The sequence below is a fragment of the Camponotus floridanus genome, unplaced genomic scaffold (genome assembly GCF_003227725.1).
Source record: "Camponotus floridanus strain SB8 unplaced genomic scaffold, Cflo_v7.5 scaffold99, whole genome shotgun sequence".
In the NCBI taxonomy this organism is placed as follows: domain Eukaryota; kingdom Metazoa; phylum Arthropoda; class Insecta; order Hymenoptera; family Formicidae; genus Camponotus; species Camponotus floridanus.
In genome coordinates this window covers 611292-638556 of record NW_020229870.1, presented here as the reverse complement: position 1 = coordinate 638556, position 27265 = coordinate 611292, and the positions used below count along the sequence as shown (strand labels likewise).

The 27265-nt window shown below is 39.5% G+C and overlaps 1 protein-coding gene across 4 annotated transcripts in view; it reads left to right on the top strand.

The window, feature by feature from the left end:
• LOC105255038 (zinc finger protein ush) overlaps positions 1-27265 on the top strand; it is a 142023-nt gene that overhangs the window by 70006 nt on the left and 44752 nt on the right. Inside the window, exons 1-2 of one of the 4 annotated variants that reach the window (XM_025415140.1) lie at positions 20094-20739; positions 22452-22740. The exons of 1 other annotated variant lie outside the window; for it this stretch is intronic. In XM_025415140.1, coding sequence (XP_025270925.1) covers positions 22674-22740 — 67 coding nt within the window. In that variant the 5' untranslated portion in view covers positions 20094-20739; positions 22452-22673. Of the gene's footprint in view, positions 1-20093; positions 20740-22427; positions 22741-27265 lie in introns of those variants that run through there. 2 more of the 4 variants (XM_025415142.1, XM_025415141.1) reach the window with 2 other exon arrangements.

Genomic DNA, 27265 nt, shown 5'->3' with positions numbered 1-27265 from the left:
TTCGTGTACGAGAGTCCTTTCATCTGCTTCACACAGAAAAAAAGACATTCTTGTTTTGAAAATATATTTAGTTTTAACATGGAAATCTTGAAATAAGATTACATTGCGTTTATTAAAGAAAAATATAATTGCTTGAATAATTGCTTATTTAAATGAAACCATTTTATATAATTCACTCAAGAAAAATATATTTTGATGATTTAAGATTTAATTTTCTTGAGTGGAAAAGAAACAATGTTACAGAAAATAACATTTTTAAATCAAAGATTATAATTTTCTTAAAGTAGAATTAAATAATGAATATATTCTTGAGGTGACAATTGAAATATTAAAATAAGATTATAATATTGTGGAAATTTAAAATTATTAAATTCTTCTAAGAAGATTATAAATTAATAATAAAAATAGTTTAAATATATAAGTTTTGATTTGACACTTATTTTTTTTCTGTGCACTCTCCTCGAGGTGCGAGGGGCAGATTCGATCCATTTATTTTACGAAAATCCTATATTTCATAGCGCGGTACGTCACCGTCCCGAATAAAGCGAGGCGTGACGTAATCATTCGGCGGGATGCAAAAATGTAAATGATCCATCTCTATTCGAGGACCGACACTCGACTCAATTTCCGCGTACGACGCGGCGGTTTCCGGCGCGCTTGGTGCGGCCAATGGCGAAAGAAGAACGGCGGCTTTTGTTGTCGCGACTTCCGGGCAGAATCCGCCGAAACCCCTTAATCGAGAGCTCGGAAGCGGCGGCGCCGACGTTCATTTCGTTATTATCGCGTCTAATGAATCTCTCTTTCCCGCCTCTCGCGTCGCACGTAATGGATTTCTGTGCCAAGTTCCGAACATCCTCCATCCCTCTTCCCTTCTTCGTGCGACTTCAGCCGCCTTTCGCGAGCACATTGTGCCGCCTCTTGTGGAAATGGAATATCGTCCCTTCGGCGGGTGCTCTTGCATCTGATATCGCTGAAACATCTGTACCTAGGCTAAAAGGCTCAACCGACTCAACAGAAGCGAGGGTGGGCAGGGGAAGGGAGAAAACAGCGGCAAATTTGCGTGTATATCTTTCTGATTCCATAAATAAAATTATATTATATAAATGATATAATTTAAATATAATATAATATAATATAAATTATATAATATAAATAAAATATTATATAAATGAAATATAATATAATATAAAATATAAATAAAATATAAAATTATATAAGTTTTATCATTTATTATGTGAAATTAATTTATACTGATTAATTTTTACTTGTTAATCTCATAGAATATAACATAGAAAATGTGCAGAAAAAAAATATATAAATATATTTCTGTAGAATAATGATAAAAATAATGATAGAATAATGATAAGATATTAATTTGTGTGTAGTTACTACAAAATATTTAGGCAAGTAATTTTTCGAGGGGTGAGGCAAAAATTCATATCAGAAACGATACAACAAAATTTTCCAGATTTTTTATCATGGTTGATAATCATTCTTGGATATAGAATTACTAGAATAAAGATACTAATAATTACTCTTAGATATAGAAATATTTACATCTGATAATTAATCATAGATACAGAAGTATTTGCATCTGATAGTCATTTTTAGATAAATATTTATTAAGATAACGAACACGATAAACTTGAAAGTTTAGGTAGATTCTGAAACTTTCCCTCTGATATCTGTCATTTACGATATAATAATCATAATCTTGAAATATCTCTTTCAACAATCATCTTTAATAAACACGAGTTGGTCACTATTTTCAAAGCGGTAAAAGCTTCGAGCGTCGATCGGGCTTGTCATCGCGATGAACGCATACACGCATAGAAATTTGCGCGATTTTTCGTGAATTATTCCCACGACTGACGTGGACCCCGACGCGGAATGAAATACCACCCCGTATGAATCACGTCAACCGAGACATTTGTACGATGCTATCGCCTAGCTTAATCCCTCCCAATTATAAATTGTGTCGTTCGTCCGCGGGATGAGATATCTCTCTCCCTGTCTTTTCTCTCCTTCTCCCTCTTTTTTTCTTTCTCTTTGAAGAAGACAATGTTGCTGGCGTTAAGAAGCGTTACGGTGACGAGAAAAGGGGGGACGCGATTAAACGGAGAGCGTGGCCCGGGGGCCAGCGAACTTTTTAAATACTTTCAAAGTCCCTCGCAGGAATGACAAATTGGACAAAACTTGGGCGAAGGTATCTACCTCCCCTCCCTCTCGTTCCCGGTTCTTCTCTTTTACACCGATTAATTTGAGTCGCCCTCTTGTTCGCATTAGCTCTACCATCGACCCCCTTTTTTCATCCCCCGATGCGTCGCGACTGATAAAGATGAGGCAAATCGTATTCATAATTCCCGTGATCGTTTTTACGTCGCTTGTGTTTGCTGACTTGTCATTTGGATAATATGACAATCGATAATAGTCGCAACAAAAGTTAGAATATGATAAATTTCAAAATAAAAATTAAATAATAAATATATGATAAATCTAGTATCAATTAAATAAGGCTCTATTATATTAATCGGATTAATTATTTAATTAACGAAATTGATGTTATATTAAAAGAAAGCTAAACAAGAATAAAATTGACATAAATTTGATAAAATAAGGGGCAATAAATCGAAATATATGATCTTATAATGTCTTGTGTACGCCCGGCCTTATCGGCGTTGATAATAAAATTAGTAACGATGATGAAGAGAGCATTTCTCGCGCGAGTCATGCGCGAGATCTTGCGATTAGAGAGGTAGGAGGAAGAGGAGGACCGAAGGGAAAGAGCGGTGCGCGCCGGATTATGATTCACTATGATTGTTTTGCCACGGTGCGATAAAACGGAGGAAGAAGTTGGCGAGAGGAGAAAGTTGGTGGTCGTCGAATCGAGCGATCGAAAGATGGACCGGCTGATTTCGCGAGGCGAGCGATCACGATTTCTCGCGAATGCGGACATCCTGCAGATCGAACAACTAAATCATACGGTGAGAACCGTCAAAATGGCAACGTCTGACCGATGGAATTCGCTGTTCGATGATTTCTAAAGATTTGTTTTTTATTTCTTTTTGTTTCTTTAATTAAATAATTATAATAAATGTAGATTTTCTTATGTAATTAAATTTCATCGCTCATCTTTATTGGACTTTAATTAATCATCTTTTTCAACATCTGTATTAAAATTTAATTATCGGCTAATTTTCACTCTAATAAAAATTTTAATTTTTACCTTCATAAAAATACTCATTTTACCGGATATTTTCTCTGGAATTCTAGATTCACCTGGAAACTTATATACGTAATCTACACGTCGCAAACTTTATTTTAAGCCGAAAGTAAAGTTCAATCTCGGGAAATTTGAGCAACAGTTGTCCGCACTTGCAGCGAGTTTTCCTGTCGTGTGCATCTCGTGTTACTGACATTTAATAATAAATCAGCTGATTTAAAAATCTGGCTATATCGTTCAAGATCGCGATAGTCTCCGCCGACGCTTGCATTCAGTCTGACTCTCGTATAAGGAACAACGTTGAATCCCATCTGTTTCCATAAACGTCGTGGCCGACGCGGAAAAAGCGCACTCGCGTGGATACCACGTGCTCTTATCCAGCGTTACATCGCAGTCATTATTGCGGCTCAGGAGAGGTCCATTGTGGATACACTTACGCACGATATAACGTACACCTTTTCCCGCGTTTCCCGCATTTTTTACGCGCATCGGACACAGTCGAGATTTTCACGAAGGATATGCATGCGTGTATTTTTTGCACGCCGGTCGCTGAAAGTAGGAAACAGAAGGAAAGTGTTTTCCCTCTATGCAAAGTTTCTATTCTTTCTCTATTAGGCGCGAATAGTCGATTTAATTTTCGAAATGTGCGGTTTTTTCCCGCAAAATCTGTTGATTGATTTAAATTATGTGGATATAAATAGGGAAATTAAATTAATTAATGCGTGATTAAAAAATAAAAATAAAGAAAAAATTCGGCAGAACAGATTTTAAAATTACTAATTGTAAGTTACAGACGATGGGAAATTTTGAGAATAATTTTTAAACTAGATGAAAAAATACGTACTTCAGAATACATTATTTAATTTGCATGTCTTATGTGTTTATTGGACACAGTCAAGATTTTCACGAAGGATATGCGTGCGTGTATTTTTTGCACGCAGCTCGCTGAAAGTAGGAAACAGAAGGAAAGTGTTTCTTCGATCCCTCTATGCAAAGTATTCTTTCTCTATTAGGTGCGAATAGTCGATTTAATTTTCGAAATATGCATTTTTTTCCACGCAATCTGTTGATTGATTTAAATTATATGCGAATAAAAATAGGAAAAAATTAAATTAATTAATGCATGGTTAAAAAATAAAAATAAAGAAAAAATTCGGCAGAACAGAAGATCTTAAAATTACTAAGTTACAGGCGATGGGAAATGTTGAGGATAATTTTTAAGCTAGATGAAAAAATATGTACTTCAGAATACGTTATTTAATTTGTTAGACTTTTTTATTTTGCTTGTGTATATATTTTCCTCCGGCAAAGAGACACACGACCGATTATCGGCAGGCAACCTGTGTAAACCGCGGAAAAGCACGTGCATTCGGCGGCATTGCATTTTCCGCCGTCGCATTTGTTCCAAGCACCGCCTTCGTCGCTTTCGAGACAAAGCGTGAGAAATCGCATCGGGGAAAGCGGCGATCCGTTTCGGAGCGTGCTCGTCTTCACACACGCGTACACATACGATCGCGTACAATCATACATACGAGGCCGGTGCGGCTAATCTCGGGCGCCGTTCCTGAAGTAACGGGATGAAAAGGAGGCATGCCGAGTGGATGTATCGGTAATAATCGAGCCGCGTGTTGAGTTCGAAGAGAGAGCGAGAGGGAGGATAAGCGGCAGAGGGGAGAGAGAGGGAGGGATAAGGGGGAGGGGGTGAAACGCGACGCCGCAGCGCGCCATATTAAGGGAAGTCGTCCCTGAATAGAGGTGGTCGCGCAACCGAGGGGATGTAGATACGCCATGCTCGGCGCGATTCGACGAACGGGATGCTCCTTTGTCTTTCGCTTCGTTTTCAAGCCGCCCCCTCCCCCGCCCGCCCCGTCGTTCTACCCCTCGGCGGCGGGGCGGCCTCGACAAGCGCGCCTGATTCAGACAATTATTGTCGATTCGCGGCTGGAAATCCATCCAGCCGACGCCAGCAGCTTTTTCTGTGGAGGCTGGTGTGCGAACTGAGAGCTCGATTTCTCTCTTTTCACCCTGCCGCCTTCTGTTCCCCTCCTCGTTCTCCACCCTCGAGCCACCGTCGTGCCTTTCTCGCGCCGCCTATCATCGTCGGGCCTTCTCTTGTCCCGCCATTTTTAGAGTTGGAGAGCTCGATAGCACTGGACTCGATCGTGCCGCTGCTCTGTATCGAACAAGAGGGGAGGCGCGAGTAAGAGGCTTTTTCCATGAAGTATAATTAACCCTTGGATGCACCGTATATTAACAGTTTATTTATTCAAATTTTTTAAACACTGTTGAAATACTGAATGAAAAAACATAAAGGGAAGGAATCGAAAGATAATAAAGCAGGATATGTAATTAAATTAATCTTCACCTGAAAATAATACATTTGAAAAATGTTTAGTTATTATTAACGAAAGATAAATGTATAATAAAAATAATCATTCCACTCTAGAAGTTCAATTATACATATATATAATTTTATACAAATTTATTCTACGAGGATAATTATTAATTATTATTAATTATTATTCCCCAATCAAAAGTATGAATCTGCTTTCAAAGTTACATGATGCTAAATGAGAATACTTTCACGAAAGAGCATTTTTCAAAGAATCCGAATCCTCGATGTCACCCAAGTTAGGCTCTATTAAGGGTTTATCAAAATCAGAGGGAAGAGGAGAAGGGAAACGCGATGTCCTGAAAACGATGCGTGTCCCATCTCGCGAATTCAAGTCACGCGCTCTATCGGAAATTAGAACCCTTGCACCCCTTGTGCTCGGTTCTAAAGTTACGGAGTGGCGAACGAGCGTTCCCCGATCTCCCTCGTCAGGGGTGGCTTCTTTCCTTCACACCGGTTATACGATCCATTGGCTCTTTGAAAACAACATATATTGACTTTGCAAATATTATATATTTGCAATAATATCAGTAATAATACCTTACAAAACATTACATAATGGAAAAACATTTTGCAAACTCCATTTTATATTTTAAGTAAAAAGAAAATGTCAATTATATAATACATTTTAAAAGAATTTTAGTTTAATTCATGTTTTAAAACTTGTCGTATTTTTTATGTAGAAATAATTTACTTGTATTTAATTGTACTTACATTTATTGCAATTTGTGCTAATCAAATTTTTCTTTTGTTACAGGTAAGTGTGGAAGAATATGTCATCACTCGTTATTAATTAAGCTTTCATCCCTTTCGTCCATCTTTTTGTAAGTACAGTTTTTAAATCAAATGATTATATTTTTTCATAATACTTTTATTAGTAATACTTTTTTACATTCTGTTTTCTCTTATTGTAATAATTATATTAATGATTGCATTCGTTCAATATTTTTGCTAAAAACAGAAAATTATTTATTAAATATTACAATAAGATCCGCAAACAAATATACTTCAAAAAATTAAGTTTTATACATCTATATAAAACATAATATTTTATCAAATTTTAATAAATTCAGATTAAATATAACACGAAATAATAAATTAATAATTATCAATATAAAAATTATTATAAAATAAATATAAAAGTATTTAATTATCACGTCATGTATAAGTAAAATAATTGAACCCTTTATATTATATTATAGTTAAATTGTTAATATCACAATCTCGAAATCTCGTCGCTGCCTCTCGGAGCGTTTCGTCGATACCTTCTCTCTTTCATCTTTTTTTTTTTTTCTTTATCAAGACGGCCGCGTGATAGAGACTGACGGATGAATTTATGGCGTCGGTTCGCCGCCATTCACGCGGTTTCGCGCTTCTTCCTTCCTCGCCTCGTAACAGATCGCCCGAGCTGTCCGCCGCCTGTTCTCGCCCGCCGATGATCGAGCGCGTCTGCAACGGCGAGATTCCCTGCTCCACGTTGATAAGAACCGGGCGATTTCTTAAGACGGATTCTCCCGTCGCCCTCCAACCTCCTTCGCACCGCGATATCGCAGATTCAGACACGCGTGCTCAGAGATTGAAACGCGATACTTGATCTCCCGAAAATAACTTGCCAGTTTCAATATTCCCTTATTAGCCTTATTATTAATTTCGCGCCATCCAAAGCGAATAACGTTACATTCGACAATTTAAATCGCGTATTTTAAATCAAGGAGCATTTTTGACTTAAAAATCCGAGTCAGTTTGACAGTCTGATGGCTTCCTCCACTCATTGCTTTTATTATTTATTATGTATTTATAATCTTAAACAGCATATTTTTTCTCAAAATGGGTTATTGATAATTGAGAATTTTGACGAATGCTCTATGGATACCATAAATTTAAATTTGCGACGAAAAGGAATTTTTTGAATCCGAAAGTATTCTTTTTAATCGATCCTTTCTCGTTGACATTCAGTTAGCTGTATCAACGCGATCGTTCCGCGAGTAGTCGATCGGACTTCGGATTCCAGACTGATCTATTTTAATAAATGGGTTAACGCAAGCGTACGTCCGTATCGCGGCTTTTCAAGCGGAAAGGCAGAACTCGCGAGTCGCGTCTCGTCGACGCGAGAGACGCGGCCGAGTTTCGTTGTCGATCCGAATCGTTCTCTCGCGAGAGCGCATTATCTGCATAAAGCGCCGGTATATCTCGACGAATCCATCTCGCATATCCGTGATACATTTCTCAATGCGCCGCCGATCCCATTCGATATTCTCGACGTAGAGATAGACGCCGGGAATCGAGACTGGGATCAATCGTATAATGGAATCGTGAAAAAATTTTAAAAATTTCTCCTCCTCGATTTTCATCTCTCGTTTGCCGTTCCACGGTCAAAGGCGGGATAGGGGAGGGTAGGGGTGGGTGCTCTCGCGTCGCGCGATGACTTCCGGCGGACGAAAAGGCAAGCCGATATCACACCTCGTAGACACTTTCATACAAACGCCGCGATAACGCCAAGTTGTACGCCTTCGGCGTTTCCTCGCTTCTTCCCTCCTGCTGCCCATCTCCTCCATCTTCACCTCTTTCCTCCCCCTCCCCTCTCTCTCTCTCTCTCTCTCTCTCTCTCTCGAGGTGCTCCGGAATCAATGAATTCGAACATGATAATGCGAACTTCTGCCGGGGTCGTCGACGACTAATCAGCTTCTCGAGATGGTGGAAGGGTGGATATACAGAATGCTTTAGTTTCCCCATGATACTTCCTCTCATCCGTTGATTCTTGCTCCGATTTGGGGGTGAATCGTGTCTCTCTTTTTGTCTTTCGCAAAGGAGTTTACGAAATTGTAGGCAAGAATTAATAATATAATAAAAAATACGAGACTCGTTTACAATAATAATTATTGTTATCTCCGAAATTTATCGATGTTTGTGAAATGATGGAAATTTATCGGGAAGAATCTACAGATATTTATCAGTGTTTATTAATCTTGTTTAAAATATTAAATTCATAAATGTAATCTCATAAATTAAATCCAGATTTAAAACAAATTTAGAGATATTCTAAATCAGAAATTCTCCGAGCTTTATTCCGTTGGTTCTTCAAACAGTGGGGCCTCTTTAGCTTTATCTCTCTTCAAAAAAATCAATATTTTTTCTCGAGTCCCATGTTATCTCGTCTGCGATATCGAATAAAAATTTACGCAAAATTAAGCCCACAAGAATCTCTTTTAGCTTCGCGACCTGAGATGCGTGGATTGCTGCACTCTATGATAACGTATTGGTCGAGTCGAAAATCGAGGGAAATTGAGCGAGGGAAGCTCAATGGTCCTCCTCGGAAGGAATGCGCGAATACCGATCATTACACGAGGTCCGCGGCATCCGCGCGAGAACGAGAGGAAGGGAGGGGAGGGGTGTAGAACAGACGAAGCAGGAGGGTGGCGAAGGCACCGTCGTGGGGCGGAGAAGAGCCGAGGCGGGCGGGAGGGAGGGAGGATGGGTCGAGGGTGAGTTTGACAGATCTTCATAAAGGCACACACAACTGTGCCGCAGCGATAAGGGAATCGGGAGCAGGCATCTCGCCATCCCCCGCTCACGTCCCTCCCTCTTTTCCGCAGCCCGCTCGTAGTACACCCCGTCGTCGTCCACCCTCAATCTCCCCCTCCCCCGCGTCGCGCTCTTCCCGCCGCGAGGGGGGATGGAGAGAGTCCGGGCACTCAGTCAGTGCGCTGCTATCATTTTTCCACACGAGTGGGCGGGCGGTGTCGGTGGTTCCTGGCTTGATACGCTACTCCTGCTGTATTTCCTCCCTCCCTCTCTCTCTCTCTCTCTCTCTCTCTTTCCATGATCTACCCTCACGTTCTTTCTGTCTCTCTCTTTCTCTCTCTCTTTCTCTCTCTCTCTCTTTCTTTCTCTCTCTCTCTCTTTCTCTCTTTTGCGGCATTTCTCGGATACATTTGAGAGAAGAGACCGCCTCGCGAGACTCGAGTATTTTTCTCCAATCTAAGATGACAATTTTCTTTTGTTTAGAAATATTTCAAGCAAAGACTATACACCTAGTTTAATTGCTATCTAGTATTGAATTTTTTTTTCTCAATTAAAAAGGGTTTTCTTAGGGGAAGATTTTACTTGATTTTAAGGAAAGGTGCTAATTAATTTGATCATCAAGTTATATTTAATATCAGACATGCGAAACACTCCTCGAGTATTTTTCTTTGATTGAAAGACAAATTTTTTTTTTCAAACCAAATTCGAGGAAAGATATTTAGTTTTAATACGCGAAGATACAAGCGAATAATATTGCGAGATTCTCGCACAATATAATAGTATATATATACCTGTATTAATCATAATTTCTTTCAGAAAAAAAAAGTTTTGACGTCTCCTCGGCATTTTTCCGTGAAGATCGCGTCCGGGGAACCGAGCGCCTCAGGGGGCAGGAGGACGTGGCGGGTCCATTGAGAAGGGGGGAAGAGACCAAGACAGGGTAGACTAAAAATAAAGTCGACTCTAGTCAGGAATGATTCGGTATCTCCGCGACGTCACGGGGCTCTGAAATATGAGAGATACGATGAACCTCGTCTCTCTCTCCCCCGTCTCCTCACCCACTCTCTCTCTTTTTCTCCCCGGCCTCCTTCTCACCGTCATCTCGTTCCCCGATGGTGCATTAGCGCTAATCTCCGCTCTTTAGTCCTCCCTTTATCTTTTCTGCCCGCGTCTCCTCTCGTCTTCCCTCTTCTTCTCCTCCTACCTCTTGTCTTTCTCGTCTCGGAAGATCCGCTGTTCTCTCCTCTGATCCTCATTTCGGAGGATACGTAAGATGACGAGGGGAAGAACGGGGGGCAGCCAGAGGAGGAACGAAGTATACCTGGGCTCCTCGGAGGGCTTTATCGACGCGATCTAATCGCGTCGATCCGTTATTTCGGTGGCCACTGTGTGTATGTATACATGGCGAGCGTGTTTTTGTGCCCGTGTCGGAGTTTTGACACCCGGTATCTCATTAGGGATCGTGAAGCCCGCCGGTCTAAGACGGATTAATTCTTATCTGGCCGACCAGAAGACTCGGGAACCAGATGCTTTTATTTCGAGTCAAAGAGAAATGAAAACAAACGGATCTAGTTTGTCCGTTATATTTCCAATGCAGCGATAAATTTTTTTATACGTATTATGATGTTAATTAAAATAGTTGCATCCTTTATTTTTTTTAGAAATTAATTCTATATATATAGTAATAAAAATATTATAAAACAAATTAAATAAATTAAAATAAATAAATAAATAAGTAAAATAAATTAAAAATATAAATTAAATACAATTATATAGCTATTTAAATATATTTTAAAATAGTTTGCGTAATGTAATGAACGAAGCGGGATTATTTTTTCTTTATTTTTAGCAGATGCATTAGTTGACGTAATAAACTCTACGTCGATCGGCTTCTCCCTCTCTCTCTCTCTCTCTCTCTCGTAAGAGGGGGTCAAGAGTCAATCGGATCTCTTATCGAGACTCGATGACGTATCCGCTTGAAACGCGGCAAAACAATTGCTATCAAGTCTGAACGACTGTCTCTTCCCATTTTTCACGCGGTGGAGATTAATTTGTACACAAAAACACAGCTGTGTTGAACGGTCGGGCGGGAATATAAATGTGCAGCACGCAGCGTTCGACCGCAAAGGCGGATGGAGGCGGGGGTGGGTTTGGTGGACCAGTTGCCCCCGGAGAGCGAGAGAGCGAGGATGAAAAAGAGAGAAAGATTGGGTAACCAACGTCAGCAGCCAATTCGCGGCGATAGCATCGTCGAGTATTTTTTCCAGAGTGAGTGTCAACGAACAAATAGAAAAAAAAAAATAGAATCGGGGGCGGGCAAGCCGCTACTAAAAGGTCCGTCCGAACTTTTCGACAATAACCGGAGGGTTATTGAATTTTTATTGGCGGCGACGAGCCAATTTGTGATCGCAGCCCCGTTCTTCGATCGCGCGCGCGTTCGACAGTTCATTTAAAAACGAATTCTCAAGCCGTCAAGCTCGCCTCTTTCGCACTCTCGGTTCTTCGGCAAAGTTTTCTCGCGTAAAAAAATCTCGAATCGGACCAGACGAATTTACGCGATCAATTTCGATAATATTATTTTATATCGAATACGAATAATTAATTTTTAATGAAAAATTATCAAGCGTATCGATGTGAAAAATTTAGGATAAATTTGATTTTGATTTAATTTACGTAATACATTTAATATTTACGCAGAAATAAATAAAGATATTATTTTATCTTTGCATTTAAATTGAACTTAACATATGATTTAAAAAAACGCAAGATTTATCATTCAGTCAATAACTACTTAAGCGACGAAGGAAATTGGTGACAATTTTATTCTCGTTTCATTTTTCATCGTAAAAACTCGATTGTCTCGCTATATTCTTTCGATCAACTCGCAATCGTCGACGGTTTGAATTGGCTTTAACGCGAAATGTCCAAACGGCAGAATCTCGACGGCGTCTGTCGATGCTCGATGTCTACTTCGCACGGGACGGTCCTTCAATAAGACTGAAAAAAATTAGTCGACTGTCAGTCAGGAATGGAAATGGGATTTTATTTCCACGCACCGGCGGCTCCTTCCGCCAATTGGCCGATCGATATCTCGCGGATTGAGTCGACGAGGCGAGGTGCGCTTGCGAGATCGAGCCCGGTAATTGATCACGAATTTATCGGCGTCTAACTCGAAAGAGAGGCATCTTTCTCTCTTTCAACGCATATACATATTCTCCATCTCTCTCCATTCAATGGAGAGTCAATCGCTCGATTTTGACGCACAAGTGCCACACGTGGCGCTCTCGAGATAAAAATAAAAATCTTTGCTTGATTTACGGTTGATATAAAATAATAAAGGCGAGAAAGTGAGATCTTTTGTACAATAGCGTTTTATAAAACGATCGCGCATCGATTGAAAAATACAATCGAAAAGATTCAAGTTGTGCAGTTGAAACTTGTTTGGAATTTATTTGCAAAGTATGAAAATAATTATTATTAAACAATTTATTATTATTAAAATAACTTAACAATTATTCCTCTATGCGATATTTATCAGCGATACAGAAAAATATTGCTTTGCTTTCTAAATACTTATAGTATTATATTAAATGATAAAGCACAACGCGTGCATACGGTACGTCGAAGAAGACTGCGAATATTGTTGTCGCCTAGTAATTGGAGCCACGAGTGTGCTCGTGTCATCTCGAGCGATGATATCGATATATCTGCGATGTCACAAGGCGACACCGCGGGATCCTTTTCAAGATACGTCTCTCGGACGACCTCAAGACGTCCTGCCACGTGTTCGAGGAGCCCTGTCGCTCCCAAGGATGGAGGCGACCGGAAGGCGCACACGTGCGATACGTAAATGCAGGGATGCGTTTAGCTTCGCTGCAGGCTTCGCACCTGTCGTCACGATCGCTAGACACGTGCTGCGAGGGTTGCAACCCGCATTAACACGTGTGCGACGGGATGCGCGATCGATCGACCGGAGTTCCGTTGCACTTCCGGCTGTCGCGCTCTTGCGCACCTAGCTTAAATGATCTTGAAAAACAGCTTTGCCCGTAGAGTTTCCCGGGAAGAACATGTGGATGAAAAAGGTTCCATTCCAGACTCTTGTAATAAAATATATAGTCCATATATTTAATTATTATATAAATAGTCCATTATTATTAAATTATTATATAATTATTATTAAGAAAATAATTACTCTATTTAATATTTGCACGTGTAAAACAGTGCAGCAATATTTATTAAAAGGAAATAAATCTTGGTGTAATTTTTCGACGGGAAAATATTAATAATAATTCGATGAAAATTAAATAATTTTTTTCATTTTCATAGGACTTTTCAGTCTTTTGGAGGAAAATCGAGCTGGGTAACGAGGATTCTCCGAGCTTGTCCACGTTAATGGCTTAATGGCGAATCGATGTTCGGGTCAAATGCCGGTCGTGTCGCAAATACGCCGATTACAAGGCTCCCTCGACTAGCCTCCAGACCAGTATCGTGGAACGGCGCCGATAAGAGAAGCCTTATCTTATCACGCGGAAATGTTCCCTTCGCCTCCTCCTCGTCCATTGTCTTTTTCTTCTTCTTCTCTCCCTTCTTCGTCTTCGTCCTCGTCTTTGCGCGATTCAGCGCGGACGGACAGAGCGCCCATTTATTCGCGAATGCCAAGGTCAAGAGGGAGACTTGGCAACTCACGTTAATTCGGGATTTCACACCAGGACCTCGTAGACTCCTTCGTGATGATTACGAGAAGATTGACGCTCGAGATGAGAGATAAAATGCAATATATTGAAACAAATTTTAAGATAAAAGATACAAAAGGCAATCGAGATGAATTCTGAGATTTTTTCGCATGCTGTCAGCTTGACGATGACACGATAGCGGAATCGTTAGATTGAGCGATGAAAAAAAATTACGCCCGGCGGGAGAGGGGGTGGTGGTGGATGGGAGAGACGGCAAAGTTTTGTCGGAGACCATTGTCCGGCTCGTCAGGGATGAAAAGCCCCGGAGATAGGGAGCGGCGGCTCTTGAGGGGTGATCGACGATTTGTCAAAGTCTTTCCTCCTGCGAGCGACGCCGCATCGCTTTCGTGTCCAAGGATCCTCCGACCCGCAAAAAAGGACACGTCCTTCTCTCTCGCCGCGGGTAATAAATACTTCCGGAAATGTGTGTTCTTACGAATTATCTAACGTGTCGTTTCTTGCGCGATTTCTACTCGGGGTATTTTTTAAAGTTGCGTAAACTGTGCGCGATAACGAAAAATGACGTTGAAAGGAAATTGGCGATAAAATTGTCTTGATTAAAAAATTTTATAATTTTCATTCTTTCAAGTGAAAAATATATCGCATTTATTTCGGCACACTGCCACTTTAGTTAAATCTTGATATTCGAATTAATATAAATATAACTGTATTATTTATGCTGTAATTTAATTTTTTTTTAATTTGATAACTATAATTATGAATAAGAAATTTGAAGAGAAATATGAAAATTATAAAGGGTTTTAATAAAATAATTCTAGATCCTTTTTAAGATTAATAAGAATTTTTTCATTAAATTTAATGATTTTTTCAAAGCGTTACAGAATAATGAATAATTCTTTGATGGGCGACTAAAATGTCAACCTTAAAAAAATAGCCTTTAAATTACAACAAACTATTAAGCTTCTTCGATAAAAATTATTAGATGCTTTTAATAAAAAGATGCGCCCGTAAATCCTCGCTAATAAATGCGCGCAAGATTTGCTCGCGGGAAATAGACCTGAAAACAGGCCACCCCTACATCGAGGAACCACCCTCGGAGGTCCCGCGGCGTTAAACCCGCCCCTCCCCATCTTCCACAATTACGCGACCGTTTCCGGATGGCGACTCGTGCACGCGCGAGTGCATTCGCGCTGCACTTCATCGTTGTCCTTTCTCAGAGGTTCCGACTCGCCCCCTGGCCGTTCCCCTCGTCACCCCTTTACCGGACGGTGAAAAAGCGGCGGACACTTTTTATCGTCGTTCGCAATTACGATTAGCCCGCTGGAGGTCGAAGGGGGGGGGGGAAGAACAGCGCGATTAGGGCGCCTCGTCAAAAACCGCCCCGTGGAACAAATGGTCGCTTATTCCCCCACCCTCTTCCTCCGGTGGATGGTGCATCCCCCCAGGAGTGGTTCTCGCGGCGAGAGGAGCTCGAAAGGACGAGAGGAATAGCGGGAGGGAGAGGGGGAAGGGGGAGGAGAGAGATAGAGAAAGAGCTCGGCTCGAGGGGTGGCGCAGATTACACAAATGAGAAATGACCATCAGGCTATCGGTGGAGGACTTCGGTGTCGCTGCTGCTCCTGCTCGGTTTTGCGGCATCTGCGCGCGACGTGGATATACATGCATAGCGACGCCGGACGTCGAGGGAGACAGAGAGAGAGAGAGAGAGAGGGAGAGGGAGCGAGAGAGGAAAAAGAGCCGAGCTTTTTAGATACGCCGCCGATAGCGGCGGTATCTCGTTCACCGCCGCCGCGGTGCGTATAATTTATTTTCTCGATAACGCGCACCAACAGTCATGGCGAACGTCGTATCACGCCGCTGTAAGGTTCGCGTCGAACCTCAGGAACGACGCGATTTTTCGCGGCGAGATGTTACCTTTCTACCTTGAAAATTAAGACGCTCCCCCCCGAGCTCTTCGTTAGAATTCTTGCGTTTTAATTACTTTAATTTTCTCAGGATAGTCTATCCCCTCGTGCAGCAAAAAGCGAACGCATCTATTCAAGATGCGTGAGGTTCCTAATGAGGAGCTTGTTAAGGCCAGGATCGGAATTAATTATAATACACGTTAAATGTATGAATATTGAATTTGTGAGCTTCGGATCAAAGGTACGTGTCATTCTTTCCGCAGTCTTACAAAATCAGCACCGGACACTGAGGGGCTTTCGAGCATCGAGCCTCGTTATCCGTTCATCTTCTGGGATAGATGAGAGAGGGGAGGGGCGGGGGCGATAAAGGATGGCAGGCGAGAGGGGGAAGGAGGAGGGGGAGGCTATCTTTCGCGTCGTCTAGACTCGAGAAGCCGTTCCTGGATTCTCTCCCCCGGGACCCCGACGTTCCCGAGGAGGGAGAGAGACGGAGAGAGTTGGACGAAACAGTGAAACCACTGTGTGTCGAATCTGTTTCCCTCCTCTCCCCCTTCCCGCCGTTGCCGGAGGATCTTAACGAATAAGATAACACGGCGCCAGGGAGTTCCTCTCTTCTCTCTCTTCCTCTTCTTTCCCTCTATTAGGTACTCGAAGAGGCCAACGGTCACCGACACTACAACGATGATCCATCCTGGCCGTCCTCTCGACATCTCTCCTCGCGATTACGCGGAATCTCGTCGTCGTCGTCTCTTTCCCTTCTCCTCCGCAAGTTTTTTTCGTGCCTCTTCTCGCCAGAGATCGCACAAACGATCGACTAGTTCGATCTCCTTCTAGGAAAGAGGTCGGGGTTTTTTTGCAAAATAAATCACAATCATCTTGTTATGAAAATGATGGAATGATTTTGTAAAATTTCCCGAGAGGTTTCGACAAATTATATAAATTATTTTCTCTTTATTTAATTTATAACTCGAAAAATTCAATCGAAGGCAAGAGTTAAAAATGGAAGAGAAATTTTCCAGTTATTTTATAATTGAAGAGAAGATATTTTTAAAGAAATATTTGATATCGATAATTATATAAATTACAAAAAAAATCAGAATCGCTCTTTTCTCATATTTGTTTTGTACATTATGAGTGTCCTAATTGAAACCGTTCACACTTAGGGTTATTGATCCCTCGCACGTATCAACGGAATCGTTCTCCTCGTCTTCGGAGGATTCCGCGTAATCGGTCGCCAGTCTCCTCAACAAGCGAGAACAACCAGTGTCAGTTTGAGTGAGAGGCTAAAGAGACGCAAAAGTAACTCTATTTCTTTTTAAGCTTTTATTTTTAATTTGAGCTTCCTCTCATTTCTTGTATTTAATTAGAAAAATCCTTAATATTTTTTTCAGGTAGATTCTGACAAAAATTCAAAATAAATAAGAAATTAATTAATTAATTAATAATAGCTAAACGGGGCATAATTTTGAGGTGTTTAATTTGATTTTTTATTTAAAAACAGCTGTTTCGAACGGAAAAATTATTCTTCGAGATAACGGTGGATGGAAGATCTGCTAGTCGCTTTGCGCGAAAACTCGTTCACATGATTCTCATCGTTAATTAATACTCATATTAATATGCGCAATACATCGATATCAAATAACGGTTAGATCTCCGCGATAAGTGGCTGAGAAAATACAAGTTCAACTGGTTCTCTCTCTCTCTCTCTTTCTTCCTTTTTATCTCTCTTTATCTCTCTCTTCTCCGTCTTTTTTTTTATCAAGTATCGCGTAAGACTGACGCGAACAATTTATTAGCGGATAATTATCGATTGCGATTTTGATAACGGCCGCAACGCGTTTCACAACGGTTCCTCGGTGACGCAACCGGCAGCCGAATAACGTTGTTATTGTACGCGAATCGGTAGTCGGCTTCTCTTGCGAAACCTTGCGAAAAATCCATGCCAAGTGATAAATGCGCGCGAGCAATACACCGTGACTAATGTCCGCGTTTTGTTCGCCGAGGACATCGGTGAAAATCGGCGGATGACGTCGTTGCAGCGCAACGCGGCGAGATCAGAAGAGAGATCAGAAAAGTACTCGAGAAAGTAGATCTTTGCGGACGAATTTTTAACGAAAAAATTGCCAAATTTATATATCGTTTCAGAAGAAGATTTCGATTTGAGAAAAGGTAATATGTTACATTTTTAGATTAATTGATTGTGTTTAATTGATGCACAATTCGAGTGTACGTATAATTATGTATTGATTGAATTAAATTTGCTTATCATATCGAATTTGAGAGAAGAGTGATCATTTATTATCATCTCACAAATTATTATCATGAATTATATTATCGAGTTCGTGTACTTCTGGATGAATATTTAATTAATGCAAAATAAAATACGCTACGGATACGTAATTATTTGAAGCCCGGTTCAATTTAAATGCTCGGGTTGAGGGGAAAGAAATAGATATTAATTATTATTAATTATCAACGTTATAATATTATAATGAATGTAATATAATTCATCATTATTTTCTTGAATTGTTAAGTCCAATTATGTAATAATATCGTGTCGAACACATTTTCATAATTTAAGAGACCCTTACTATTTATGATTTAATTTATTACCATTAGTTTTCTTATACTTTAATACACCTATATCGGAACACATTTCTTTTTTTCTCGTCAAGTTTCAGAAAAATGACAAACGACTATTTATATATCACGCATATTTCTTAGAACTACACTTGTCTTTCTTAGGACAGCTAAATGGCTGCGGTCTCTCTTTCTCTTCCGTTGTTAAAAAAAGGCTGTCTGCAAGAATAGATGCATTAATGTTGGAGTGGATTATACAAATGCACGTGTACTTTTGCATAACGCACGCAACGTCGGAGTTCAGTAGTTAACGACGTGTGAATATTTATGGCACTGTCAGCACTCGTTTCCGTCAGCACCGTTCCTCGATTCGCGCTCGCTGCTTTTATCGAACGGCTCCAACTGTCTCTCTCTCTCTCTATCTCTCTCTTTCTCTCTTACCGATTCTACTCTGTGCGAATAAAGTCGAATGCGTCGCGTCTCATCGGCCGTTGCACCTCCGCGGTATTTTTCGCATCGGCGGCATAAACAATAACGCGCCACGGTATAATAGACGGACTTAAAATAACGAAGCGGTTAGAAGAGAGCGCGATACAACCTGTTTGCTACAATCAAACAATAACAAACAACGGAATTATTGTAGAATTATTATGGAATAATATTGTAGGAATTATTAATAATATTATAGAAATTCTTTCGTGGAATATTATTATGAAATAATAATTATATTACATAGAATTATCAGGATTTAGAAAATTGCATTGTACGGAATGATTGTGATTAAAATAGAATAAAAGTAAAAATTCAGAGATAAAGTAAATATTATTATATTATAAAATGATTAATGATTTTTATTTTAAATTATAACATACTTTATCAGACATTAATTATAATATCGGCAAGCTCTAATAATATTATTATATATTATTATATAATAAAAAAATTGATGAAACTATCTAATATTATATTACATAATTAACGTCTTGATATCACATTTGAAATATAATATTATCAGAAATTAATTATAATATGAGCTCTAATAATATTATTATATAATAAAAAAAATTGATGAAACTATCTAATATTATATTACATAATTAACGTCTTGATGTTATATTTAAATGTGCTTTTTACATCTTGAATACATGTTCGGGTTTTTAATATATAATATAATATAACATTTAAAAATTAAAAAAAATTTTTTAGAAATACCTGAGTTAATATCAGAAACTCTTAGTCAGGAACAGGAAAAAAAAAAATGTAGAAAAGCGCGGCGGTCGCGATACCGCATCGACGTGTCGGAGACAAAGAGCACGCTTATTAGATATAAATGGTTCTCTACGTGTCTTACGCCCCGGCCTTATCGTTATCGCTCCGTTACTCACGAAGCGCGCGTTGCCGCCGCGGGAGTATCTCGCGAGCGGCGCAGCGGTTATCGTTATCCGTTATCGCCACGCGTTATCAGCAAAGTTGGAGCTTGGCACCGGGGTGTGCGACGGGGGTGCCGCTTCCATCGCCGGAAAACTAGCGCTATATCGCCGGCTGGTCTTGCCAAGGTCCGCGGTGCAGTTGAATTCAACCGTGCGATCCGAGGAATTTTTCCCAACATCTGACGAGAACAAAAATTATGGCTACACTTTAATCAAAGCGACATTAAATTAAAAATATTGTAATTATTTTATTATTTATTATTATTTATTATTATACACAATGGTATGGTATCGTCAAATTTGATTAATAGTATCGCAAAGGAGGCGAGGTTTTTTCGCGAATCTTACTCTTTTTATATATCCTGATTAAAATGATCGAATAAAAAATATCTGACTAAACTGATGTCAGCGATTGTTCCTGGGAATAATTGATGATTCACCGAGTCTCTCTCGAAAGAGCATGACGGATTTCAGAATTGCCATCTTCCGGTGTGTCTACCCAGTAGGTCAACAATGAAGAAGGCGAGGTGAAGCGACAAGAAAAAGAAAAGAGCGAAAGAGTAGTGGAAAGAGAGAGACAGGAACGACTGTCGAATATTTACTCAGTACTTATCGTGTGGCAACAGAATCCAAGGACAGAAAGAGGGATCGGCAGTGACATGAAGTGAGAAAATCGACGGAGAGAGGGCAGAGGGAAAGGTGAAAAGAAATAGAGTGTGTGTGTGTGTGTATAAAAGAGAGAAAGAGAGAGGGAAAGAGAGAGAGAGAGAAGGAAAGTGATAACAGGTAGCCGTGGGTTCCTGGGCCGTTGGAAAACCAGTGATAGTGCTTGCATCACAAGAGCGAGCATCTCGTCGCGGTCTCTTAAACATTTCGAAAAGTCGGAAAAAGCCTAGAAGAATTAGTAGTGTGAAAAGGTAGAAAAATCAACACCACAGGAAGTGCGACAAAATTGGGAAACTATAAGATAAAAGTCGGAGAAATTACGTGTAAAGTGCGTGTAAATTTTTAAACTCCAACAATAATATTATAAAGTTCGATACAAATTACGATTAAAATTTTTCATGATTTTTGATATTTTTTCAATTTTGATAATTTGTGATACCACAACATAATATTTTCTATATTCTGTGTTAAACAAAATCAAGCTTGATTACAATCATGACTGACCTGTAATTCAATTTTATAATATTATCAATAATTGTTTGTATTAAATTATGTTGAAATTTTATTTCAATTGATATAATAATAAATAATTATTATTAAAATTAAATTCTAATTATATATTTAATTATTAAATATAATTATTGATCATTAATTATTAATTAATTAATGATCAATTATTAAATATAATTATTATTAAAAGTTAGTATTAACAAAATATTTCATAAATTATATGTAATGCATAAAAGATATTATAATTTGACTTGTGAAGAATGCGACCAAAGTGTGTCGCGGAACGAGAGGCTTGTGAGATGGAGTAGGGAATTTCGAAACGAGATAAAGTATTAACAACTCGCGCGCGCGTGTACGTAAAATCGCATAATTAAGAGCGGCAAAACCGCTCGAGCTCTGCACGCGTCAATTAAAACTTGCACGTGGAGGTCCTCTAGCACTTGCGGCGAAGCAAGTTATAATTAATCCAGGACGCTCCCATCAAAAACGCACGCACGGAAAAGCGAAGGTAAAACTATAGCGCGTTTACCGCCGTGAAAAACATTAATTACACTCTTCAATTGGAAAATTTTCAATCTCATTTTTTCATATTTTCTCTTTTGTATAATTTTTTCTATAATTTTTATGTAATTTTTATATAATTTTTCGAAACACATTTACCTTTTCAGAAGAATTCTTAATTGAACAATTTTGGAATTCGAGATTCGATCTTATGAAAATACTTGTATTATCCAATTTTCCTCGGGATAAATTTTATATTTATGTCGCGTAGAATCGATGCATTTCCAGGCCTTGTAGATGCGCGTGAATTCAATCGATAAGATGATGATTGATAAGGTTGTACCGGCGCGGCTTATCGGGCAACGTGCGTGATAAGATCTCGGCTCTCTTGTGTACAAAGTGAGATAGAGAAAGAGATCGATAAATAGATGGATAGATAGAGCAGATAATTCGCCTCGAGTCCTCGCCTTCAATTCCACTCGCGCGATTCGGCGATACAGGGGAATATATTTTAATCAAACCGATCGAGCGGTTCCGATCGCCGAGCATTTCTTTTTCGGGCTGATTGTTCACGTCGCGATACCAACGTGTCAGCGCGTTAACGATATATCGGAATCCGCGGAGAATCGTGACGAGCGTGTCCCCGACGAACGCGACTATCGGCCCAGCTGTTTGCGGCAAGTCGACGATTTAGTAGCTCGCACGTATTCGATATTGTCGATTCAATTTGCAATTTTTTTCGACTTGCGAACAGCGCAGTGCACACATTTGTAGATTGTGAGCAATCGATCTTTCTCTCTTTGAATTAAGAAGGATTGAAAAGAGGAAGCTTGCTAGATTTTTCGTGGTAAAATTATTTGAAAGTATAAGATTAAATTTCGATGGGGGATTCTTTTAGCTCGCTCGATCTTTGCTGCATAATTGAATTTATGCATTTTAAATTCATATTTTTATATAATGTCGTAAGATTGTAAAAATTCAGAGAGAGGGAGAGAGAATAAAACAACTTATAATATTTAAAAAAAAAAGAAAATGAAGGAAAACAATTCAAGATACAGTGTATAAGTGTAAAATTACATTTGATTGACCAAAACTGTCTCATACGTTTCAATTTGCGTGCATTTGATTTCATTGTGACTAAATTTGACAAGATTCACCGTTGTGTGTTTGGAAATAATATGCGAACCATGTCGGAAAATGCGGAGATGTCGGATGCCTTTTTACTTTGAGGATTTATTTCCTTAACGCAACATGAGCATACTTTTGTGGCGTCAACGCAGGGCGATTCAGGTGCGAGCTGCTGCTATTTCTTTGTCGAGTAAGTAGATCAGCTTCCTAAATCCCACTATTCTAAATCAAATTATATTGATATAATTAAACTTCCACAGAGAATTATTATATAATTTTATCTTTAGCGTATTTTAATTATTTAATTTCTGGATAAGAATTTTATTATCTTTGGAGTTTTAATAGGAAGTTGAATAATTATTATATAATTATTAATTATAATATTAATAATAATATTGTAACCACAGAGATTAATTATATTAATGTCACATATTAAACACAAATCCGGAGTATTTTGATTCCGAAATATCAGTTTCGATTCCATTATATAAATAGAAGATGTGCCACGTAAAGAAAAAAAAACACTGCTCATCGAAATAAATTTTATAACATTTTTAATATTTTTATATAGAGATAATTTTTTTCTCGCGATTTTTTCTACGGGGATCGAAAATTTGTCTCTTTCTGTCCCTCCTTCTCTCTTTCTCTCTCTTCAGGAGAGAAGCAAGAAAGAAAGGGTTTCGATGAACGCGAGTCGCGGCCTCGCTAGAGCGCTAATGGGAGGAGTTCATTAAGATCGCACGATTAAAGCGCCTTATCGCGGCTAACCGAGACTCGTTACTTTTGCGTGACGTCACTTCCTCTCCCCCTCTTTCCCTCACCCTTTCATTCCTCCGGATCGTTCTTTTGGATTTTTTGCCAGGCGCGTGCTTTGTTCTTCAAATTTCCGTGCTGTGGATTTCATTCTTTTCCGATGAGTCGGTCGCGACGAAAGAATTCTCATGTGACAGAATATATTAGGAGGAATTTTTAGAGATATGGGATATCTCTTGTATAGAGTGTTTCATGATCTATGCGTGAAATTTGAATGAATGATTCTTTGACGGTCGATTTTTCTTCAGTGAAAATCCCATGAAAGCTGTGGAAAATTCTTGAATAAAATATTATTATATATGTTGAATTAAAAATTAAAGTTTTAAATCATTTTCGTCTAATCGATTAAAAAGCCACGTATGAAAAACAAACACATGTCGTTCTCGAAAAATATCATTCCGGAAAATATTTCGGCGAATGACTTAAAATATACATAGATTTATATCTAAAAAGTTATATATAGATCTCGATGAACTCCTAATGATCGAGAGAGTGATGTGACTAACAATTTTATTGGCATCGTGATAGCATCTCGAGGACATTTCCGTTATCGATAAAATCGCGTGATAGAGCGTGATAATCAACCAGACGATGATTAGCGAGAAGGGTAAGATAATCGTAGATCATATCGCGTGATCATTGATCGATCATCAAATCGATTGATAGATCGTGATGATCGAGATCTTCGGAGTCATCATTCTCCATCTTTTTCTCTCTTTCTCCTCGGATGAACTTGCTTCTCACTCGCTCGTGATTATCGATCGCCTGCAAAGCCAATTTGATGCAAACAAAGATGTCTAGAATCTCTAACAATAATAAAGATCTTCTTGATGACATTGACATCTCTGCAATACTTGTATTTCTCTCAATCTTTTAAAATATTTTTCGAGAATTCAGAAGAAATGGAATATGAATGTGAATTGTTTTCGCGAATCAATTTTCTATGGCTAAAAAAAGGTGGCATTTGGTAAAATAAAAACGCTACTCAAATTTTATAGAAATTGTACTTTAATTTGGAAGTATTTTTGAAAACTATTTAATCTCGAAAGAAAAAGATTGATGAAATAGTTGAAAATTATCTAGATTGCAACGTCCTAAGAATATTAAATCATTTAAAAAGAATTTTAAATAATTGAAAAAATTGCAAATTTTTGTCCGTCAGGAGCTATTTTTTTTCCATTGTTGCTACTCGATAATTCTTCAATTATCGAGAAACGGGTATCGAGACTCTTGTTTGCCCGCGAGGAATTTACTCGCATGATCCCAGATATCTTAATTAATTCTTCGGCCCGACAGAATCGCGACGACTCTCAATCCGTCCATCCCGATCTCTTCTCCTTCCGCTCGCTCCACGATTTCATAAATAAAGATACAAACGGGATTACGCGAATATAAACCCACGGCGAGTAGTGAGGGAGCCCGTGGCGGTTTCTCGGTGCCCCTTTCCGCCCCCGTGTAATCTCGATGGCAACGAGAGGTACGAAAGACGGGGAAGAAACGATCGTGTGTATACGTGATACAAGCAACACACATGTAACGCACGATGGAGATTGTCCGATCGATCCATCGATGGTTACATACGTCCATCGGTAACACGCCTCTGCCGATCCCGCCTCGTAGCTCGTGAGTCTCGTAAGGGTTCGAAGGACGAAAAGAAGGGAGAGAGAGAGAGAGAGAGAGAGAGAGAGACCCCGAGGGCCCCTCGTTGCACAATTATCTCATTTGCCGATCGGACCCTCCCACGTGTTAATTTGCTTGTTGGTTAACCCGCCGTTCCTCCTTACCTTATCGTTTATTTCGTTCTCTCGACTTTCGTGGAACCCCCGTGCGCTTCCTCCTTTTTTCCAAAGCTTTGCTCTCCTTCCTTCCAATCGCATCGCCGATCGCTCCAAAATGAATTCGACCAGGATCGTCGATCGACGTGCGGAATCGGCGATCGCTATAAATTACCCTTTGCACTCTAGATAAAAGAATGGCATATTCCATACGCACGTTGATTCGGCGAGAAGTGACTCGGGTGTTCTCTCCTCGCCAGACACCCAAGAGATCGAGAGAAGGAAAGGAGAGATGGGGGAGGGGACGGCGGGGGACAAGACGAGGAAAAAAGCAGGTCGGGGTAAAAAGAGCGGAAATAAAAACGACGGGAGACCGATAAGGCCGGCCGATAGAACGAACGGGGCCAAACATTCTTCGCCGCGTAAGGCCCCGCCGATAAGATCCCGTATCTGCCTGAGAAACCATGCTTTTTATGCTCTCGACCGACTCGCTCTCTCTCTCTCTCTTTCTCTCCGTTCTCTCTCTCCTCGTCGAGTGAGACGGACTTATGTTCTATTCGCGCAGATCCGAGAACGGAGCGGGTTCCGTACCGCCCGTTGTAAGCCCCGGCTGCCCCCTTCCTCCCTCTCCCTCTTCCTCTCTCTCTCTCTCTCTCTCTCTTTCTCTCTCCCCACCTCGCAGATAGAGATAGCTATTTTTAATGAGTGTTCCTTCGAGAGCTTATGCGCGCAGCTATCCGATAGCCGAGAGCGCGACTATCTACCGGCGGTGTATTTTTAATATCGGGAACGACCGCGGACTCGAGGGGGTCCGACGGGGGCCCGGCAGATAAGTCCCTCTCTAGTCGCGAGATACTCCGGCGGATCCATGGCTGCCGCCATGGCTGTCCGTCTATCTCCTTTCCATCCATTTTTATCCACCTGCACGTTCTCGTCCCCCTCCCTCTCGCGTTATGTCCCCTTTCGCGGGACCCTCTGTTGGATAGCGCGATCGTGATCTATTCGCGGTTCATGGATCGCGCGGGGTACGTTTCACCGTTGGTGACGAGAAAGATCGAGGAATCGAATAATTGCGAATGAGTCGAGGAAGCGAAAGGAAGGAGAAAGGAATCTCGAGAACGAAAGATTAATATATTTTACTCGATCCAATAAAATTATATTTTTGAATATCGAAAGAAATTTTCAGAGCCAAGTTTTTTCAGACAAAATAGTAATAAATGCTTAAATGTTTATATATTTTAATTGAATTTAATATTGAATAATTAGTTTAATGATTAATGTAATTATTGACCGAATACATTCGAATTCTTTATTTATAAATTGGTTATAAAACGAAATAAAATTGAGAAAACTCTTGTTGGATTTATAATTTTTTTTCTTATGAAAAATGACAAATAAAAAATTAATTTATAAATAATAATCAGGACTTTTTTCATAACTGAATATCGATATTAAAGATTCTATTCCAAGTATGACGTTTATTATTATTCTATGAGACAATTAAAATTTTTATTTAATTAATATTAGTAAATTTAATTCAATAATTAAAGGAGAAAAATTGTCAAACTCGGATTCTTACAAAAAGTTGAAATCTGTCAATTAAAAGAATGAAATTATAAAAGACTAAAGAGAAATGGTTACTTTAGATATCAGAGATTTTCCGTCACGAGAGATTGAAAAGTGGAAAGTCAATTAAAAGGGTGAGTTTCTGAAGATGTCGAAAAGATTTTGCGACTTTGCAATCCACAAATAATTTTCAATGTAATCAATTATTTTATGGTTATTCTCATTATTAAATTATTTTTAATATGTAGGATAAATATAACAATATATAATAATAACTATTATTAGATTTATAAAAGGAGGATAGGAAATGTAAGGAAGACGAATAGCCAGACGGAAGGATCGGCAAAGATTTGCGATACGTCGCGTCGCTCTATGACGTAATTGAAATTTCACGTTAAATTCCTGGGAGGCAATGATGATCCTGTCCTGTCGATAGCCGCGAGAGAAAGAGAGAATCTCTCGCGCGCCTATCGACGATCTAGAGCCAACAATAATTAGCCGAGGGTCAGGGTTCGTTGCTGACCCGGGTTCTTCGTTGCCGCATCGCATGGGCGGGTTCGC